The 21200-nt window shown below is 32.3% G+C and overlaps 1 protein-coding gene across 1 annotated transcript; it reads right to left on the bottom strand.

The window, feature by feature from the left end:
- Nucleotides 1-569: 569 nt before the first annotated feature.
- On the bottom strand, nucleotides 570-20771 carry LOC123656859. The gene is made up of 5 exons (XM_045592476.1): nucleotides 20314-20771; nucleotides 4331-4449; nucleotides 3138-3285; nucleotides 2015-2174; nucleotides 570-1446 (listed from the first exon to the last, which is right to left on the bottom strand). The coding sequence occupies exons 1-5, from the start codon at nucleotides 20487-20489 to the stop codon at nucleotides 628-630; spliced, it is 1422 nt and encodes a 473-aa protein (XP_045448432.1). The 5' UTR covers nucleotides 20490-20771; the 3' UTR covers nucleotides 570-627.
- Between the last annotated feature and the right edge of the window lie 429 nt (nucleotides 20772-21200).

The following is a 21200-nucleotide window of genomic DNA, read 5'->3' as shown; positions in this document are numbered from 1 at the left end:
ATATTTGATCATGTTATTAAACTTTTCGTACGACGCAGGAAAAAAAATCATTTATCACAAAATTTACCCTTAGCTTAATTTATATGTACCTATTATGGCAAAATATTTTTTGGATAGGTAACCGTGATGTTTTACTTACATTTTAATTAAGAATATATTACTTTCTTATATATATGTATTAATAAAAGTTATAATCACATTATATACATATTATTCACATAAAAGTCACAAGTATAATACATGCTATGGATACGTAAATGATTTTAAAAACATTTTGTTTATAACAATAATATTAATTTAAATTGTAACATCCACAGCTATGCAGTAAGTTATTGCTCTCTGAATATTTAAACAACTAACAAAAAAAAAAAAAGAATTACACCAGCTTATAGTTGGTGGAAAAATATTTCTTTGAATGAATCGATTTACAATAATATAGTTTGGTTTAAAAATTTCGTTCTAACGTAAATAATTTAAATTTGGTAATATTATTTACATATAGCTAAATTTAGATATTGCAAATATTTTTATATAAATTGAAATCTGAGATCCAAACATTTGGTTTTAAATACTATTTTGAAAAATTAAACTTTTTGGGACTATTTTTTCTAGATAAATTATTATCGCTTAAGAGGTATTGATAGATGTAGATTCGCCGTAGTGACTTCTTCTAGGCTTTGGTATAGGGTTTGGTGAGCTGGCACCGTTTCTATCAAATTTTTGCCTTATTTCTGATACCGATAGTCGACTATTATCAAAAGTTAAATCGTCTTCTATTAGGGCCGAGTTAAGTTTACTTATTTCCTTTTCTAATTCTCTCGTTGCTTTATCTATCTCCAAAAAATCTTTTTCAGTGCTTGATGTGGAATTGTCTAGGCTCTCCTTTCTCGATTCATTGTATACTTTACAAACAACTTTTTGAGGTTCTTCATTACTGTTTATATCGAAAGTTTTGTTTTCATTCAAATTGACATCATACACCAGATAACTTCCATCGTAAGTATTTGTTAAACTTTTACTTCTTTTGTTAGATAGTGTCTGAAAATCTTCTAAATTTCCTCGTCGCAGTTTAATATCGTCCTCATTAACACTAGAGTTTCTTCGATATTTTAATATATCTATTTTAGGAAAGGAGACTTGTGAAAGTATGTCTTTTTCAGATGTTTCCTTAACCTCAACGGATAGGTCATCATCATTTATTCGCTTTTCAGGACTGTTTCTCCATTCTTTGGTTTCTGTAGCTTCACCTAGATGACCACTTTCCTCAACTTTAACAATAGCTTCGTGACTTTCAATTTCTTTCTTATCATTTATTTTATCGTCATCTTCCACTATTTTAAGTTCAACTTTTAAGTTCATTTCTTCCATGCCATCATCTTCTACATTGATGGATTGTTTACTGTTATCAGGTTCTGTAATTCGTAGCTCTAAATTTTCGCTTTTTATCTGTAAGATAGTTATAAAACGTTAACTTATTAACTATTATTGATTTTTTAAAGATAGTTCTTTTGCCAGACATATTTCTTTTTTTATACAACTAAGTCGGCAAACAAGAGTACGGCTCACCTGATGGTAAGCAATTACCGTAACTTATAACGCTTGCAACACCAGAAGCATCGCAAGCACGTTACTGACCCTACCATTAATTTCTCCAGGAGCTCTGATCACTTTACTCACCACAGGAACACAATACTGCTTAAAGGCAGTAGGTGTTATTTAGCTGCGATCTTCTGTAAGGTCGAGGTACTTCTCCAGACAGGCTGCTCCAGATTTTGGGCAGGATATTTCCTGCTGTTTCCTATACCTCATATATATATATACCTCTGTTTAAAGTAGGAAAAAGTAGTTTGAATTAAATTATAAGAAGTAGGTATGGATAATGTAAAAATTTGTTTAATTCTGTATTACAAAGCAAAAAAATTGTGTTGCTTGGAACCTCACGTCTCAGGAGTACTACTACGTAAATGGATGTAAAAGAAGATTTAATTTAGTTTAATGCAAAGCTAATAAATACCGAGTTGTCAGCAGTCGACGTGGAGGGCGGAGGCGGGGCGCGGTTTTTCTTTCTCCGCGAGGCGCGTACCGGAGGTATGGGGGCTTCATCAAATGGATTTGTACTTTCCACACTGAGCCTTGAGCCCATTATGTCACTACGTGCCATGCGGGGCGTGACACTGAAAGAAAGAATGTTACAGTAAAATGTAAATATTTATCTACTGTCACTATAGCGTCAGTATGTTTGAAATCTTATTTTATATGATCTGTATTAAATTTATAGTAAAAAAATAGTAAGCCCGGACTTATCTGACGAATATTGAAAAGTTGCAGGTAATGTGTAGATATAATTATACAACCTTCATGAAATATAAATAATTCGTTTATTTGATTAGCAATATTGATGCAAAACGCTTCCAGATAGGCTTTATTTAAATAACACAATCTTGTAGGTAATATGGAGTGCCTGTAAGTATGATACTGTCAATATAATTTAACATTTGTACAAGGAGGAAAAAACACATGTAACATATTGAACAATTTTCTTCAATTATATCTAATATTATTTGAAATATAATTAATAGAAACTTTCGTCAACTGTTGCGTATGAACCTAGGTATACTAATAATAATAATAATCTACACAATACACACACGGTCGTCTGTTCCTAAAGTAAGCAACGTTATAGGTAACAGCCAACTGGTATAGCTAAAATTTTTTTTTTCGATAAACATACTTAAAAATAATACATATATAAATAAATATATATATTACATTCAGACTCAGGGTGGGAATCGAATCCACAACCCCCGGAGCAGAAAGCAGGGTCACTACAAACTGCGCCAACGGGCTAGTCAAGGTATGTTTGTGCTGTAGCATTGCAGGTCGTTTTGGCTTTATGTTTATAACTCCACTAGTCTAAGTAGAAAGTAAGTAAAATTTACAATATTAAGAAATGTCCTTAGGACTGGCGGGACAAATGTCCCTAAAATTTATAAAAGAAAAAAAGACGTGTCTAAATTTCTTTAACATTGTGAAGCTGTTTAATAGTAAATATGTGCATTGCATTATAATTCCTTAATTATAATGAAATAACAATATGTATATCTAAATGTTTATAAATTAGGGAGTTTCGAGTTTACCTAAGCGAATTAAATTCTTGTTGCGAGCTGCGCAGACGCTCTTGAAACCGCGAGCGTGGCAGCGGCGTGACCGAACCGCCGTAAACATAGCGGTCCGCACGCTCTGGTGATCCGACCGTGCTGCGGGCCCCCGACGATACTGAGGAATCTAGAAATTAGTAAAGGATATGTATAATTTTAAATTAAATATAGTATAATATAATATAAAAGATATAAGCTATAGTCTGAATAAGAGACAAACAAATACCGATTAATATATGAGCCACATGATATAATGTGGAGTTTCGTACATAATCTTTACAAAATTTAAAATTAGGAGACTAAACTTAAATATATTTATATTATAAAACTAACGAACTTGTATAAAGTGTTCATTCACTTCTCCATGCAAATCTATACATATAATAAAATGGTAGGAAAGTCAAAACTGTTTAATATTTCTTAAAAAGAATACTTGGGGTGTGATCTACAATCGATACCGAAGCCAAAAATATGGTTTTTAGAATTTTTGTCTGTTTGTCTGTATGTATGTCCGGGATAAACTCAAAAAGTACCGCATGGATTTACTTCAAATTTGGCACGAATATTGTTAAGAAGTCGGGTCAACATACAGGCTACATATTATCACGCTATCACCTACGGGGAACGAGCAGTGAACCTTTATTTCTTCAACGCATTCTGTAACAACGCGTAATCTAACGACGCATATTTGAATGTTGTTGTTATTATGTTAATAGCCATGCTATAAGCTAGCTTCACACTATAAATAAAGACTTTCTGTAGTATATTTAGTATCAGCATTGCACCCGTGCGAAGCACATTTATACATTATTAGTTATGAATTTAAACGTGCGGTTCATTTGTTGCGTGGATTTCAATTTTTATAATAAAATTTAAATAGCACTTTTTGCCTCTACTATAATAACTGAAGTTCTAGAATATAATATAAGTCATTTTATACGAAATATGTATGAGTGAGAAAACGAAAGCGTTTAATTGTTAATAAGTGATCGATAGATATAAGGTTAATCACCTTTTATTTTATCAATAAATACAAAATATCAACTACATGAAAACCTAAATTATACAATATTGACGTTGTCAGTCTTTATCAAATGTATGTCCTATGAAACGTAATTTTTAAATATATCTACGAATATTAACAAGTGAAAGTGCTAGTAACATTATCTTACATTGCATAGCTCGCCTGAACATTACAGGACTGGTGCTCCCATTTACTTGGTTATTTTTATTGCTTTGTGATGACGCCTGTTCACCTTTCTTCCCTTTTCTCATAAAAGACCGCAAAGACCTGAAATAAATTTTTTAAAATTAAATTATAATATTATTTATTTGAACACTTGTAACATAATTATATTAGTTTCAGTTATGTTATTACTTACAGTAAATGAATATGTAACATATTTATTATATTTATCGTTAATCCCTACTAATATTAAAAATGTGAATGTAAGTTTGTTTGTTACGCTTTCACGCGAAAACTACTGAATCGATCATCATGAAACTTTGTGCACATATTCTTGGAGGTATTATAAGTAACATCTGGGATACTTTTTCAAAATTATTTATTTTTTACAAAAAACAAAAAAGGGTTTGTCAGAAAATCTCAAAATCTATCTACTTTAACGCCATCTAGCAGTCCAGTAATGAAGTTCAAACCCTGAGTACTCTGTATTATCGACGGTCATGTCAATATCCAATCCAATTGATTATAGTTTCAGCTGTTTGGGATTTTTTCTATATTTAAGCTGGCCATTGACGATCAGTTTTTCGGGTCAGTTTAACTGATCAGTTTTTGGCGTCCAGTTTTTCGCGTCAGTTGAAATATTTCCCCACTGGCTGGCGTGACTCCGGCTCTGCAGTTTTCGACCGACTGGGCTGTTTTAAGGACGTGTAGGTACTACCTATTTTTGTTGAGAAAAAAAATGGATTCTGATTCCGAAGAAGAAACATTAATTCTTAAAGCGGCTACTGTTTGTTGCCATAATATACTGGTCTACAATGGTCTATAATTCTATATGAACAGTTTTTATTATTAGTTGTACCTCATCTGTAATAAGTATGTCAATCGATCATGCACGGTGTCGTTAATGACATTAATTATACATTTATTTATTTATTTCTAAGTATTATATTTATAAAAAAAAAAAAAAAAAACGTATCTACATCAGCCGGCACGCTCCGCTCTCGTCACGTATTCACCAGCTTACTCCCCAAGTCAAGCGTCCTAAAGAAGTTTTACTTCAAAAATATTATTGTATACCGTACTAGGTTTATAAAAAATATACAACACAAAACCTTTTTATTTCATTAGTTTTTTACCTACTTTATTTGACAAGATACCTAATTCCATGTGAAGTTAAATTCAGATAGTCATTTAACACGGTTTTTTATCAATAATTTTATTTTGATTTTCACTTGCCACAATAATATCTATAAATTAACCGTTTGCCGTTACGATCTAAAAACTTAAAATTTCTTTATGTTTAATTTAGAACATAGTGTACCAAATTAATTCAAAATTATTTAATAATATGTCCTGAGATTGGTAGAGCAGAAAAAGTAAAGCATAGAACTGTTTTAAAGTTAATTATGGCATGTTTGTGATTGGTTAAGTAGAGCCCCAAAGTTTTCCATGGTCATATTAATATATTATAATATGTACTATATAGATATGCCAGTAAATGTTATTATATATAAAACATTATAGAGTTTTAAAGATTTTTTATTTATTGTACACCACAATATGCAAATACAAAATAATAATAAAACAGACAACTTAAGAATGTGTAGTACAAGAGGCGGTCTTATGGTTAGTTAGCCATTTCTTCCAGACAACCCGAAATAGGATTGAGTATTATTTATTTGAAGATCGGGTAGGTGGTGCAGTTATATTATAATAAACTTACATACAAATATCTACACATTAATACTTACAAGCAATACATATATACATTTGAATAATATAATATAATCAATTATATTAAATATTTCAATTTCGCCATAAAAATTAAAAATTAATAAATGAAATAAATAAATAAATTTAATTCGAATCTCTCTCAGTATTAAGAAAATGCTATTTAACTAATTTTTTGAACGTTGGGAGTGATTTGGCTTCTTTTATATATAATGGTAAATTATTCCATAGCTTATCGAATGGTGAAAGACTTATTAAAATTTTATTTCATTCCAACACCATTAAGGAAGAAAAATTGTTGATACATCGGTCTTCTGCATTCAAAATCCATACTTATGATAATCTACGTAAGGCTTTCCAAGAATTCTTCCCAATTTAAAGTAGTTAAGATAAGAATTATTTTGTAGTGGCAAAATGTCCGTGTACCGTATATAGACTAACGATAATAGCTTTTTGTCCCACTGCACTGTATCATAATTCATAACATTGTTATCACTATGATTATACATTTCTCTCTGCTCTCAGATTTTTGCGAATAATATAATATTGTAGATATAGCTTTATTGAAATATTAATAGAACAGCTACTTTTGAGCTATCTAGCCTTCATAATATACACTACAAATATGAGGTAGGTATAAATAATCCTCAAATTCCTACAGTAGTCAGTGTAGTACTATTTAGTTGATTGAAATTCATTGTAGAATGTATTGAAAAATTGTAGAATACAGCCCAGCAGGGATCGGTGCTGGGCCCGATCCTGTGGGACATCGGGTACGACTGGGTCCTGCGAGGCCGTATCCTTCCTCATCTGAGAGGGGAGGGTCAGGGTGAGCCCCAAATGAAATACCTGGGGCTCATCCTTGACGGAGGGTGGACCTTCGGCTCACATTCGCTATGGTGGGACCGAAGGTTATGAAGGTTGTGAGTGCACTGGGCAGACTCCACCCGAACCTCGGAGGACCCAGCGCCGCCTGCAGGCAGCTATATTCCGGAGTCTGTCGGAGTATGGCGACGTACGGTGCCCCGGTTTGGGCGGATCACCTCACTGCGAGGAATAAAGCCGCACTGCGGTCGGCGCAGAGGATCATCGCGGTGAGGGTGATCCGGGGGTACCGTACGGTATCGTGGGACCCCCCGTGGGAGCTCGTGGCGGAGGTTCTTGCCGAGACCTACTCATACGTCTCGAGTAGGAGGGCTCTCGGTGAGAACCCCACGTTGGACGGGATTCTTCGGGTACGCCGGATGGGGCAAGAAGCGCTAATGCGGAGGTGGGGGGAGGATCTGGCGGAGCAGCCGTACGGCACATGCGTAACGGCATCACATCTAGCATTGGCACAGAACATGTCGTTGTCGGGATTGTTCAGAGGTGAGCCGGACAGTCCCCATGGAGGAGAAGTCTGGTCTTATCGCCGAGGCTAGCCTGTCGCTGGAGGGATCCTGTTGCCTGCAGATCCGGGACCCTCTAATTAAAGCGGCTGAAGGCTCCCGCAGGGGTTTGGTCGGTAGTGCACCCCCAAGTGTTGAAGCCGACATACGGTTTAGGACTGCCTACCCGGGCGTCCTGGATATCACCCGTACTCATACAAAAAAAAAACAGTTAATTATAAAGTCGTTAATTATTTACTCGGATAAACATTTCATCGCATTTCAATTGTAGCTAATTTCAATATTAGCTGGAAGTTTGCAATAATTTTTTGGAGGTTCAAAAAGGACCAGCTCATCAATCTGTATAAAATATATATTTTATACTAAAACATCAACTTAACCTGGATCACGTGTGTCAGCCAATACTAATACAAGCAGTGTTTCACTGCAAATATTAATTATTAGACCGAAGATCTACGTAAGATTTCCGTTGTAGGTAAATGAGGATTGCGGAAAACCGGGATGTCCGGCGTGAACTTGGGGAGGCCTATGTCCAGCAGTAGACTGCAATAGGCTTTACTGACTGACTGAATGACTAATTAGTAGATATTTCTAAAACGATAACTGTACTATATTTTACAAAATTCCGAAATCTACAAACACGTGAAGTGCTTGTTACTCGTAAGAAAACATTGTAAATGTATATTAAAACTCTACAATTGTATGGTAAATAATGTTTTAAAACTTTTCACATTATCGAGACCATTAGTAGGTATCACTGCTCAGATTAACAAAGGTGAATTTATGTTTTGTAAATACAAAGAAGGATTTATTGGAGATTCTTGGGTTAATACTGAAAGTACATATATTAAATATTAAGTACATATGTTTTGTTTATTAAGTTTTGGTCACATCATTATCTTCTTACTCCACCCAAAAATAATGGCTACTGTTCGGCTTAATAGTCAAGAACATGACTCTGACGTTCGTAATAGCAATTCAAATTCAATAGGAAAGTAGGCTTGTGTCGTTCAACGTATGTTTCAAAAGCTGCTTTCTTTTCGTAATAAAAAAAAGAAACAGTTTAGATTTCAGTTACGGAGATTGCCACAACCAAATGATTATTATTGATCAGTCCATACGTCACTATATTACTACCTATGTTACAATCACTTTTTTTGTTCAGAACTGTAAAAAATTAGTAACAAGATGTCTCTTAACATCATAGCGTCGGATATTTAGCAACTGTACAATGCGAACCATTGCGTATAGAAGTCGTTACTGTGTTTGTTACTGTTTGGGCTTAATGTGATAATTTATTGAAATGTACCCTTGTTTTTTGTGTTACTAAAAAAAAGTAGTAACTGAATAATAGTTTTGAGGCGGAAAAAATTCTATGATTCGTAATGAAGTGCGTATTTTGCAGAGGTAAGTTTGTTGTTAATTATTATAGTAAACTTATATACACATTGAACACTGAGCTGATTACTCCTTTTTCCTAGCATGTACTTACGACAACTATTATATGTTATGAATAATTTTTATCTTGTTATCTCGCGGAGAAGATTGTGTAATGAAGATATTGAAGATTTCTGGAATATTTTTTCTGGGAGTGAAGATAAAGAGGATTACAAAAATAGTGTATCCAAAACTTTTTCCATCATCATCAAGCGAGATGGAAAATTTTGTAGGTAACGCCGCAAAGTGTTTGTCTCCCGTTAACGAGGATGTTTATAATGGATGCCGAAAATCTTACATTTACAGGCTGCACTGCTGATACGTAAGTAGCCTGACGAACTGTCAGGCTACTTGTACATATATGTATATGTTAAGAAATCATTTTATACCGCCTCAAAAAAAGAAATTTGATTGAATGATTCGTTAATTGGGCACCTTATCTGGATGTGGGTAGATAATGATACTTTTATTGTTATATTAGGGAGTCAAATATCCATTGTTACGTATGGATCTTTGCAGTGAGCGGATGTCTGTAGGCGCAGTATTCACTGACAAAAGTAATGGTAGTTTAGTGCACTTGATTCCACTTGAGCAGTCACAATTGTGCCGTGACGGATGGACGGATGAACGACCAGTTCGCACGCCCACCTTTAATATTTCTTATTGAAAATGGATTTTAGTAGTCGACATAATGTACAACAATATTATAATGATAACAGTTTAACATTTAGGTTATACATGTGGTGTATGGTTTTGTTTTGGAAAAAGTGAAAGTGGTCTGGTTTTACTTTGAACAATTAACTTTGTATCATAGATACATTGTTGTAAATTATTTGTAACTTAATAATTATTGTTAAGTACATCATCTCTAGGCAGCGCCACTTTATCTTCTTTTTTAGATACATATACATATATGCGAGAAAAAATAAATAGATAGGTAATATTTCTCTATAAATTAACAACATTTCTTCACTAGTTCTTATTCGTAATCGGTAAGTAAGTATTCAATTAATAAAGACAAACATTTGTCCAACGCAATATGAAATTTAATTACATACAAGGCGATCTATTACGCCTACAGAACCTCAATTTTGAAGGACTCATTATACATATACAGTTATGTTGCTTTAATGTAGCTATGTAAGGTGATAAGTCTAAGTGGAATAGTACAGCATAAAATAATTGTTTCTCATTCGTCCTATTTGTTAGCAGTTAATATTTTACATTCGTAAACTAAGCTGTACGCATATGTTTGACATTAAATCGCCTAGGTCGTGTAGATAAAACAAGATTTGACCTGTTCTTGAGCCAACTTTATTACCCTTGACGCCGACCTGTCATCTTTGCTTATAATAATAATATAATAATATTCATGTTCATTTTTGATAAAGTATTGTAATAATTATTACTGTTCAGATGATAATATAGTGTAGGATTTCTAATGAAATAGTTTTAAAATGAGCTATAGGTATAAGGTAAAGGCAATATCTTTGGTTATGTTTAGGTATTCGGTAAATAATTAATACAGAATTGCTGCTCTTATGTATATTGCGTACTTATTCCTACATATTAATTCGTTTGTGCTGGGCGACGTTTGGCAGGCGTCGTCGGGTCTTCACTTCGAAGATTCCGCAACGCTTGAAAACAAAAGTCTTCGAGCATCCTGCCTGATGTGTTAACATACGATGCCGAGACGTGGAGAGGAAAATTAATGCTAGCCAAAAATTTTTCGGTTGGGGAGTCTTAACAATATTTACATACCTAAATACATCATTTGGATTATTAGCAGTGAGCTATGTAAAATCTACGTATATTCATATATATATATATATATATATACTAGCTGACCCAGCAAATGTTGTTTTGCTATAATTGTGTGTTATTAACCCCCTTAATCCCCCCTCCTTAAACTTAACTTCGGGGTATGAAAAATAGATGTTGTTCGATTCTCATACCTACCCAATATGCACACAAAAGTTCATGAAAATCGAGCCGTGTCGGGGGAGTTTAACTACAAACACCGCGACACGAGAATTTTATATATTTGATATATTTAGTATCTCCCTGACAAATTTTAAACTTGTAGTACAAAATTGTAGTATTTTATAAAAAGGTTCGAGATCCCTTAGACCTTTTTAGAGCGCTCTGTCGCAAAATTATTGATAGACGTCTAATATTTACTATTTTATATATTCTTTGTCAAATTTCAAGTTGTAGCACTTTGAAAAATCGATCCTTAGCGGACTTCTACTAACTATAATGTACCTACTTCTCTGCTAAATTTCATCTTTATGCGTATAGAGGTTTTTACAATTTCGTGATGAGTCAATGACTCAAAGATATTTTATTTCTATATTCCTATTAATACGTGAAGCAAAATCTTTGTACCCATTTTTACGGAAATTGCGCGGACGTTGAAGTATGAAATTTCGCACACATATAGTTTATATAGGGAAGGAGTGCAGAATGCTAATATTTTTTTTTAATTGTACATAAAATACACATTAAATTAATAAAAAAACATTACACACTATCATGTATTTGACACACACGCATATATACTCATTTGTTTATTGTTAAAGTCTAACCTCAAATTGAGAATAGATCATAGATTAATATTGTTTGTCTATACTGGATTATGTCAAACATATCTAATCATAATAAATTCATTAAAACTTTAATAATGTTCAAACTTATCATCATTACAGCCTATACAGTCCACTGCTGGACATAGGCCTCCACAAGTTTACGTCAAAAATAACGTGAACTCATGTGTTTTGCCCATAGTCACCACGCTGGGCAGGCGGGTTGGTGACCGCAGTACTGGCTTTGTCGCACCAAAGACGCTGCTGCCCGTCTTCGGCCCGTGCATTTCAAAGCCAGCAGTTGGATGGTTATCCCGCCATCGGTCGGCTTCTTAAGTTCCAAGATGGTTGTGGAACCTTGTTATCCCTTAGTCGCCTCTTACGACACCCACGGGAAGAAAAGGGGTGGCTAAATTCTTTAGTGCCGTAGCCACACAGCACAACAAACTTATAATTTAAATTAATTATGGCCGAATTTTGACCACTAAGCGACCACTAGTAGATATATAAAGAAGACTTATCATTTTTGTAAAATGTTTTGAAATGTTTTTAAACAAAGTAATTATTCATTTGATGGCTTTGTGCAATAGGACTTGAACTAGACTTTGTACTTTGTTACTTACTGTCAGCAAGCAATAATAAGATAGACTCAGATGAATAAATAAAAAGATAAATATATATTTTATAACTTAGTACCTAACAAACATTAAGTCTGTTCATTTGAATCAATTAGATAATAACTATTATTTGTATTTACTCGCAAACGAAAAAAAACCGACTTCAATTACATCATACATAAGTATCATCAGATCTCAATTAAATTTAAATTGGACTGCATAACAAAAATATGTTTTTAATGAAAGGAAGAATTATCAAAAACGGTACATCCAGTAAAAAGTTATGAGTTAACACACGAAAAAATTACAACATCCAAATTACCTAAAATGCTCATAAAATTAAAACTACTGATCCAAACTGAATTAAACTTTAAGGCAACTATTTCGCATCGAACAAAAAAAAAAGAATATCGTACATCGGATCAGAAATTTCGGCGTAACCGTTGTACATATATATATATATATATATATATATATATATATATATATATATATATATATATATATATATATATATATATATATATATATATATATATATATATATACCAACCGAATTCAGAACCTCCTCCTTTTTGAAGTCAGTTAAAAATTAGACACGTATCACAATCTTAATACTTACAAATGAAGTTTCTTAACGCTTTATTCGTTAACATCTAGCGAGGTTATGACCTTCGAAAAATAGGTGGTGTTAACGAACTACTGATGCTCTAAACAAACAACGATGGGCATCCACATGACCTACTTTATGTTTGCATTCTTGTTTTTATCATAATTTTCTTTATACTTGATTTGTACTATCCGGTTTATCTTTGATGATATCATCATTCAAACAGACTGTTAATTTACTTTGACTAATCATTTGACAATGAAACTATTTTAAAACAGAATATCTTTTTGAAGTGAAATTTCTTTAGGCGCATGAGGGTAACATTTTTACGGATGAAACGGCAATGTTTTTGTTGATGGCGCTGGAACGGAAATCTAAAGCTTTAGATTTGTATAGATATAAACGACACTATAAATTAGTTTGCCAAAGAAGTTTCACTTCTGACATGTGTACTTTGTACGCACGCATTTTTTATATTTAGTAATAGCCATTATGCTGCTTAAATTTGCCGCTTTTTTTTTAGGTAATGGCAGATCTAAGGGAAGAAGAAAGCAACTTATATTGCATATAAAATATTATTGACAAATATAATAAGAATAACAGTAAATAAATCCTAACATTAATCAATATTAACGGTACAAATACAGTTAAACACTATCTAGTTCTATCTGTAACAACAGCAACAGTTGGGTATCTTTATTAAAATCATTTCTTTCCAAGACCGCACTAAAACCCACAGTAACAAGTCAGACGGAAAATGGAACTGTTTATTTAAAATGTAAATAAAATATATATAATCACGTTTTTTACTCTAAATTGAATTATTCTCTTAATAAGATAAATTTTATTATAATTTGAATTATATTTTGAAGTAATTAATTGTGATTGATTGTTCGATCTTATACTATTGTAATATAAACTCTTTGTAATTAAAAATTATTTTCTACTTTTTAGTTCGATTAGTTATAAAAGCGTGGTTTTAGTTTTTTTTTTTAAACTATAATTAAATATTGTCTATCTGGCTTTTTGTCTTGCTGTTTGTCCGGTTAATTAATCTTCTAGGATTTAATAGGACTTTCACTGGAAGATAGAGGAGGTAGTGGAGCAACATATAGGCGACATTATCCTTTTACCTCCGAGATAGGTATGAAATAACCCCACGTTTAAATACGATAATTCTTGCGAAAAGTCTATACCTACATCTATCCTAACTATTAGTGGTCGCCCATTGGTCGAAATTTGGCCACAATTAATTTAAATTATAAGTTTGAATATTATTAAGGTTCGGTTGTCAAAGACTATGCTTCTAGTTCTATAATAATAAACAAAAGAGTAGGTATGTATATATGCGTGCGTGTATTAAATACACGGTAGTGTGTGTGTAATGTTTTTTTTAATTGATTTAATGTATCTTTGAAGAATATTAGCATTCTGCACTCCTCTATATAATTATTATAACTCCTCCGTCCACGCAATTTTCGTAAAAAAGGGTAGGTACAAAGTTTTTGATTCACGAATTAAGATATAGAAGATAATATATAGATATTATAAGGCTCAAAATTATGTTTTTTTTTTTTGTTTTTTAAACGCACTTAACTTAGGAAATACTAGTTCAAATTGAAAAATTATTTTTGAGTTTGAGCCCATTTACCGAGGAAGACGATAGTGTCCTCGGTTGGTGAAACCGCAGGACACATCTAGTATAATTAATACAAAAGTATATAGTTAGTATACTTAAAAAATATCATTTCTTGAAAAGCTTTTGATTAGACTTATTAACAACCTTAATAGTAAAATAAGAAAAAGATTATTTTGGTAATAAAATTGATAAAAGCACTTTTTTAATTCTGTCCTTACAATATTTCATAGAAAGAAGCTATGGTCCAACTACCGTACCGTAGAATAAGATTAAGTAACACTTTTCTAATATCCATTACTTAAAATTTTAAGCATTTGCGAGAGAAATAAATTGGCTATTGTGCAATTTAATTTTTATTTTACAGCAATAAGTATACATAAGCGACAAGCGCTAGACTAACTAACATTTGCCAATAGAAATGTGTCCTAAATATAGTTGAACTTGAAATCCACAGTAAAAAAGAATACTAACATATCATAAATTTTTATCCTTAAAAATTGTATGGTCATAAGAAAGCTATTACCGACAAGTAGGTAATATAATATTTTTGTGTGAATAGCGGAACAGTAGCGATAAGTTTCAAAACTTATAAAACCGCAAGGAATGTTAACTTATCTATTTATATAATATAGTATTATTAGATCTTATTGTAAGCGCTACTGTTTGAACATATCTAAAACAGTAACAAAACAGTTTAAGTAGGAATGTTTTTAATTTATACGTCATGTGACACACTGAGCAGATGCGTGATTGGAAATAATAGGCCTTGTTTACATCACCGGTAACGTCAGAACTATCAATAAATAAAGACTGATGACTTTGTGACTTCATTTTTGGGTACTTATACACGTAATTTCTTAGTCATATGTGACTACAGTTTCTATAATTAGGAGTATTGGAATTTACTACTTACAATCTTTTTACTGCTCAATATATTTTATCATATCACTTGCCTTTTAATGTTTTTTATAAGGCGTAGCGTCTTCGGTGTGACAAAGCCAGCCCTGCAGTCTCCAACCAACCTGCCCAGCGTGGTGACTATGTTTAAAACACATGAGTTCCTGCCGTAATGTCTGGCGCAAACTTGGAGATGCCTATGTCCAGCAGTGGACTGCGATAGGCTGAAGTGATAATGATGATGATGATGATAAGGCGTACACTCCAATAAAATACAGATTAAACTCCATTCACGCGAAAGCTGACCCCCACATTTTTGTTTAAATTTATATTATGTGTGATGTAGGATATAGATATTCACTACTATTTTCGTTTAATAGTCAAGATATATAGAAAGCCATTACAGGTTTATAGCGGTAAAAACATTGGCGTTAATTTTTAAGAAGTCACTAAAGGAGATGTTCTTTTACATTCAAAAAATAATATAGGTACATACAGAAGAGGTTTATTTTATCTTCAGTTAATCATAACTCCTAACGTTTCGGAATGAACATGCACTCTTATATAAAGATAGTTTAGGTAAACCTGGGTAAACCATTTTATCCTGAAATTGATGCGTTCAAGTTAGTAAACAAACTATTGCACTCCTTACCTTTGAATATTAGTTATACATAGATAGTAGTACAGTAGACATTGGAATATGAACACAGAAGTTGACTAATAATACTTGCGGTGTCGTATTAGGTTTCGGCAATTTGTATTCATTAAAAACAATAAAATGTAAAAAATACCACTACCGTACTGTCGAGGACGTCAATAAATTATATGATTACAAAGCTGTGATTTATGTATATTGAAAAATACATACAAAATTACTTTCATGAAAAATTCCTTAACCTATTTTTATCTTTATACAAATTATAATATTATGATATCACTGATCGTATATGTTGTATGCGAAAGTAATTAAATAAACAGAGGCGATCCTGTAATGAAATTTTTGGACTGATGCCAAGACACGTCCAGACTCCTGCGCATGTTGTATAAAAGAGTTATAGTTATAGAAGGTGTAGGTAGGTATATTCTAATGTATGTAGACGTTAGCTCGATGTCATTAATCGCTTAGATTTTAGCAGTCTATATTACTCATTTTATGTAATGTACATATTTTTACTCGAAGTTTCAACTGATTGTAAGTTGCATACTTGTCGGTCGAAATAAAAAAATAATAATAATAAAAATAATCGCATTTAGACCCATTATGTTAAGTATGGATATTAATAAATACGTATCTACGTCAAGTTAAGTAGTTGTTGAGCGCTATTGATATTTGGTACCTACACACACACAAATCAAAACGCACTATACAAACAAATTTACCTAAATGATAAGCGGTTTACATAACTAGTGACGACATCATTTTGAAATAAAGACATTACAGACATAACGACATTTACATTATTAGCGGATTGAAATAGAATGGAAACACTTTCTTTATACATAAAGATACGTAAGAAATATAAACAAATTGAAAAAAAAATCTTAAGTAGGTATACATAATACAGAAAACATATCGAAATGCAATAATATTAATGAGTTCAATGTTGTGAATTTAATTTTATGTAAGAGTATAATTAGTTTATTGCGTAATTGAATTAAATTAAGAATTAATTATCTTTGAGAACTAATTAGAAACAAAAAGAGTTTAAATTAATAAATTTTAAGTGTCTAACCGTAACTTAACCATATAATTATTATAAAATATTTATTACTAAGTAACGTGATATAACTAAGTACTTAAGCAATTATTAAGTCCGATAAAAAACTAATCATTAATTTGTACTTTAAACAATAAGGCTAAATAGATTGTCTGTTTGTTTAATTACGCTTATCTCGAGGTTAAACGAAAATTATTTTCGTTTTCGGTACCTTAGTTATTCAGGAAAATAGCTATAAACTTGACGCTATAACTCAAAGAATGGGAGCGGAAACGAAAAATGACAACTAGACTTGTATCGAAATGCTACTGGCTAAAACAACGTACAACAGATTTATGTGACTTCAAGATATACAAAATTATATGTAATTGAATTCTTGTATGACTTATAGAAACCTGCAGGAATTTGTTGCCACTCTACTAGTCACCACATGCATTGCGTACGGTGATAAAGACAAAAATATATTTTTTAATCCATATGTTTATCTCCCTTCTTTCATTCATGGCAAATTCTTATATTTATTATATGCATATATATATATATATATATATATATATATATATATATATATATATATATATATATATATCCTGTATCAGGATACAGGATATTGGTCGGATAACGTAGGCCATTTTTTTTATTAAAAAGGTCATCTTCCACAACCTTCAGTTAATAAGGTACAACAAAAAGTCACACTACGAAATAAGTTATAAAATCTTCCATAGATTCTACAAGTACCTATATACAAACGATATTTAGAAATGAAGTTGTAACACAAAAGGTTCCAATTCTCGCTTTATCTTAATATATATAAATCTCGTGTCACAATGTTTGTCCTCAATGGACTCCTAAACTACTTAACCGATTTTAGTCAAATTTGCACACCGTGTGCAGTTTGATCCAACTTAAAAGATAGGCTATATTTTATTTTGATATATTATGTTATTATTATATTTCAGAAAAAAATAAGGTGAAACGAAGTTCGCCAGGTCAGCTAGTCTTAATATATATAAATCTCGTGTCACAATGTTTGTCCGCGATGAACTCTTAAACTACTTAACCGATTTTAATCAAATTTGCACACCGTGTGCAGTTTGATCCAACTTGAAAGATAGGGTATATTTTGTTTTGATATATGTAATTATTATATTTAAGAAAAAAAATAAGGCGATACGAAGTTTGCCAGGTCAGCTAGTAATTTATAATAATTAAAAAAAAAACATTGTTTTTTAAATGTCAATACAAGAAAAGTATGTCACTGGTAGTAAATAATTGATTGTTAGTCCTTGTTTGTTTACGAACTGATATTTTATGACATCAAGACTAATTATAAATGTCTGACAGTGTGACTCGAACAACATCTATTGCATATCATATTCATCACATCCGTAAGTTTTCTTTTTAATGATAAAAAAACGGCCACATTATTAGCAGATATTTTTTGTCCTTAAATATATCAAGATGAATTCGCATTAGCCATTTCTCAAATTGCACAACACGTACTTCCTTACACTGGGCTAACATTCATCGGTTTAAGTTGTTATTTCCTTTGTTTCAGCTATTACACTAGATATATTCGTTGCACACTATCATCATGCATGACTTCTAGATCCCTGTCTATCCGTACTACGGTGTCATATAATGAAATTTACAACCTAACCCACACCTAACAAACACACTGGTTGATAAACTTCGTGACAAGGGATTTGTGTTATAATCGACTAACGTCGCTAAATTTTGAAGTGTTTAAAGTACATTTCGTGCTAAGGGTCGCCTGAATAATATGTAAGAAACTCCGTTAGTGGTTGAAAAAATTCTCAGGCATGACACAGGCCTTTCAAAAGTTTTCGTTCCCTTTTTTGTTTTATAGGACCAAAAATTTTGGCCCAACGTTCAAACATTTTTTTGAACAATTTTTTGACAACCGTTATATATTTTATTTATGTTCAAGGACCTATAGCTTGTTGGGATTCATAGTAGTGTAAATATGACAAATATTGTTACCGTGTTGGATCAAACTCTATCTATGCGTTTGTCGTGGCTAGACAATATATGTGGTGAAGTTACATTATTAAGTGTGCCCACGACCCGAGGCACTCCAGTAAACAAAAAATCGTAAGCAAAAAGTTTCAGTTTTAAATAATGACCAGCATCACAATAGGTCACCAATGTGATAATAATTTGGACACTGGCACTAAATACTAAGCACTGGAATTACGTGATACTTAAAACTCTACTTCCTCTAATTAATAGAAGAATAACTCTCTTTCTTTCTCTTGCAAGGTACTTCTTAATAACCGTCCAGTGTACGCGTAAGCACTACTATAATTTAAATAATATTCTACGAGGAAAAGAATTCTTTCCAATACGCAGTTCTTTTGTTGTTTTCGTCAGTTAATAATAATTTTCCTTTTAAAGGCTTGTTTACGTGCTCACGAAAGGTATCATGCAGAACGAGTTTATCAAAGTAGCTCGACTAGAGGAACTTTTTTTACGCGTAACATGATCTATTCCTCTTACAGAACCCCCCATTTGAAGGAACGTAGTTAGGAGTCGAACACTATACGATCAATGTCACTTTTGTTAAAAAAAAAAAAAAAAAACTTTTAGTTAAGTGAAAAGGGGAGGGTGTTTTTTTTTTTGATCAAAGGAGTTTTGTTATATTTTGTCATTTAACGTAACATAGTTAACATAGTATAAGTTATAAATATGAATAGAAAGATATTACTAATTAGCGAATAAAGTTATTACTTTATTCGCTAATTAGTGATGTCTTAAGGTGACACTTAGAAGACTATGAATAAAGATTATAAATAACTAATGAAAAACAATATGCATCAAAAAGAAATTACGAAAACATTGACGAATTCAAACAATGACTATTATGTCTCTACATTTCGTATCGTTTAATATTAATTGTATTGCGATAACAAAGTCAGGGCAATATATATATCGATGTACTTGCTAAATTACTGAATTTCCGAAATAGTTTTGATATAAATGTTGTTTGTTTTGATATGTTCGTAAATAAAACTGCTGTGCAAGATATTCCAGTTTATAGTAGTAGAGACCGCAAATTCTTCAGAACTGAGTTCTTACTTGTATGACACATACCTATTTAGAATTAATTATCGTTCAGTTTTTATCCACCGACTAAACTTCGGTATTTCAAATTGTATAATTTACTAATTTAAGTAATTTATTCAACGTCAGCAAGAATATTGTAATTTTAACCTTATTACTGTGGATTTAAATTAACTTAAAGATGTCAGTATAAATAAAAATGTTTCTGGTAATTAAAAGTGCTCGTACAAAATCTGTGCGAAAAATTCAACTGATCAACTTACCATGAATTTTTCAGTTCTTTTATTCCAGAAAACGTGATGCTGTTAGATCTACTTAATCTCCGACCGATTGTCCAGAATCTGATTTTATTGTGGTTATCCTCTTCCCGGAAAGGGTTTAGGTGCTCGGGGTAGTCATGAATGGAGATTGTCTTACGAGATCCCGCCATCGTCGTCATAATTGCACCACTAGTTGAGAAACTTCGACTTTCAGATTTTTACATAACACTTTAGAACACTGTAATACAGGCGTCGACCAACTCGTTTTTTATCTCGTATAAAACTGTTAACTTATCACAAACTGATAACACGGCGTATCGTTTTATCAAAGGGAGATAATTGCATAGTTTGATTTCGCGGTAAGAGCCAAGAGAATATTATGAAGCGTCGCGGCGCTCGGCGTCACGGCCAAAGAAACACTAAACACTGCCGGCGGCAGCGCACTCGCCGATACCGCTATCATATATAAGCTAAACAAGCGACCGATGCAACGTGTACAACAAACGATTAATGTAATGTGCTTTGCATGCAGCGTATTATGCGATTTTTAAACAAGTGAGAAGTCAAATCCGTTTTACATCAGAATTTAATATCCTACTCTACCTAATTGATTATATGTCGAGTTAAAATTTAAAAATATATCGTGGTAAATAATAGAATTGTGTTCGTTCTCAAACAAAAAGAACCGACTTCAATTTACATCAACAAATAGGTAATAAAATGAGAACATCATTAGCTTAGTCGAAGACAATTAAATACACATTATTAGTGATAACTCAAAAGCCGCTCAAATGTAAATGGGACCATATGACAAGCACTAGCTATTGAATATAAAAAATCCGTACACCCAGTAACAAGTTTTGAGGTAGCACATTTAAAAAACATACAGT

Source organism: Melitaea cinxia, chromosome 1 (assembly GCF_905220565.1).
Source record: "Melitaea cinxia chromosome 1, ilMelCinx1.1, whole genome shotgun sequence".
Lineage (NCBI taxonomy): Eukaryota > Metazoa > Arthropoda > Insecta > Lepidoptera > Nymphalidae > Melitaea > Melitaea cinxia.
Note: the sequence above shows the minus strand (reverse complement) of the source record. Positions and strands in the feature narration are given on the sequence as shown.

Coding starts and splice junctions, on each gene's coding strand:
- LOC123656859 (XM_045592476.1), bottom strand. CDS start 20,489: ATGACGACGATGGCGGGATCTCGTAAGACAATCTCCATTCATGACTAC. Junction 3,286..4,330: donor GTTCAGGCGAGCTATGCAAT/GTAAGATAATGT, acceptor ACTAATTTCTAG/ATTCCTCAGTATCGTCGGGG. Junction 2,175..3,137: donor CAAGAATTTAATTCGCTTAG/GTAAACTCGAAA, acceptor TCTTTCTTTCAG/TGTCACGCCCCGCATGGCAC.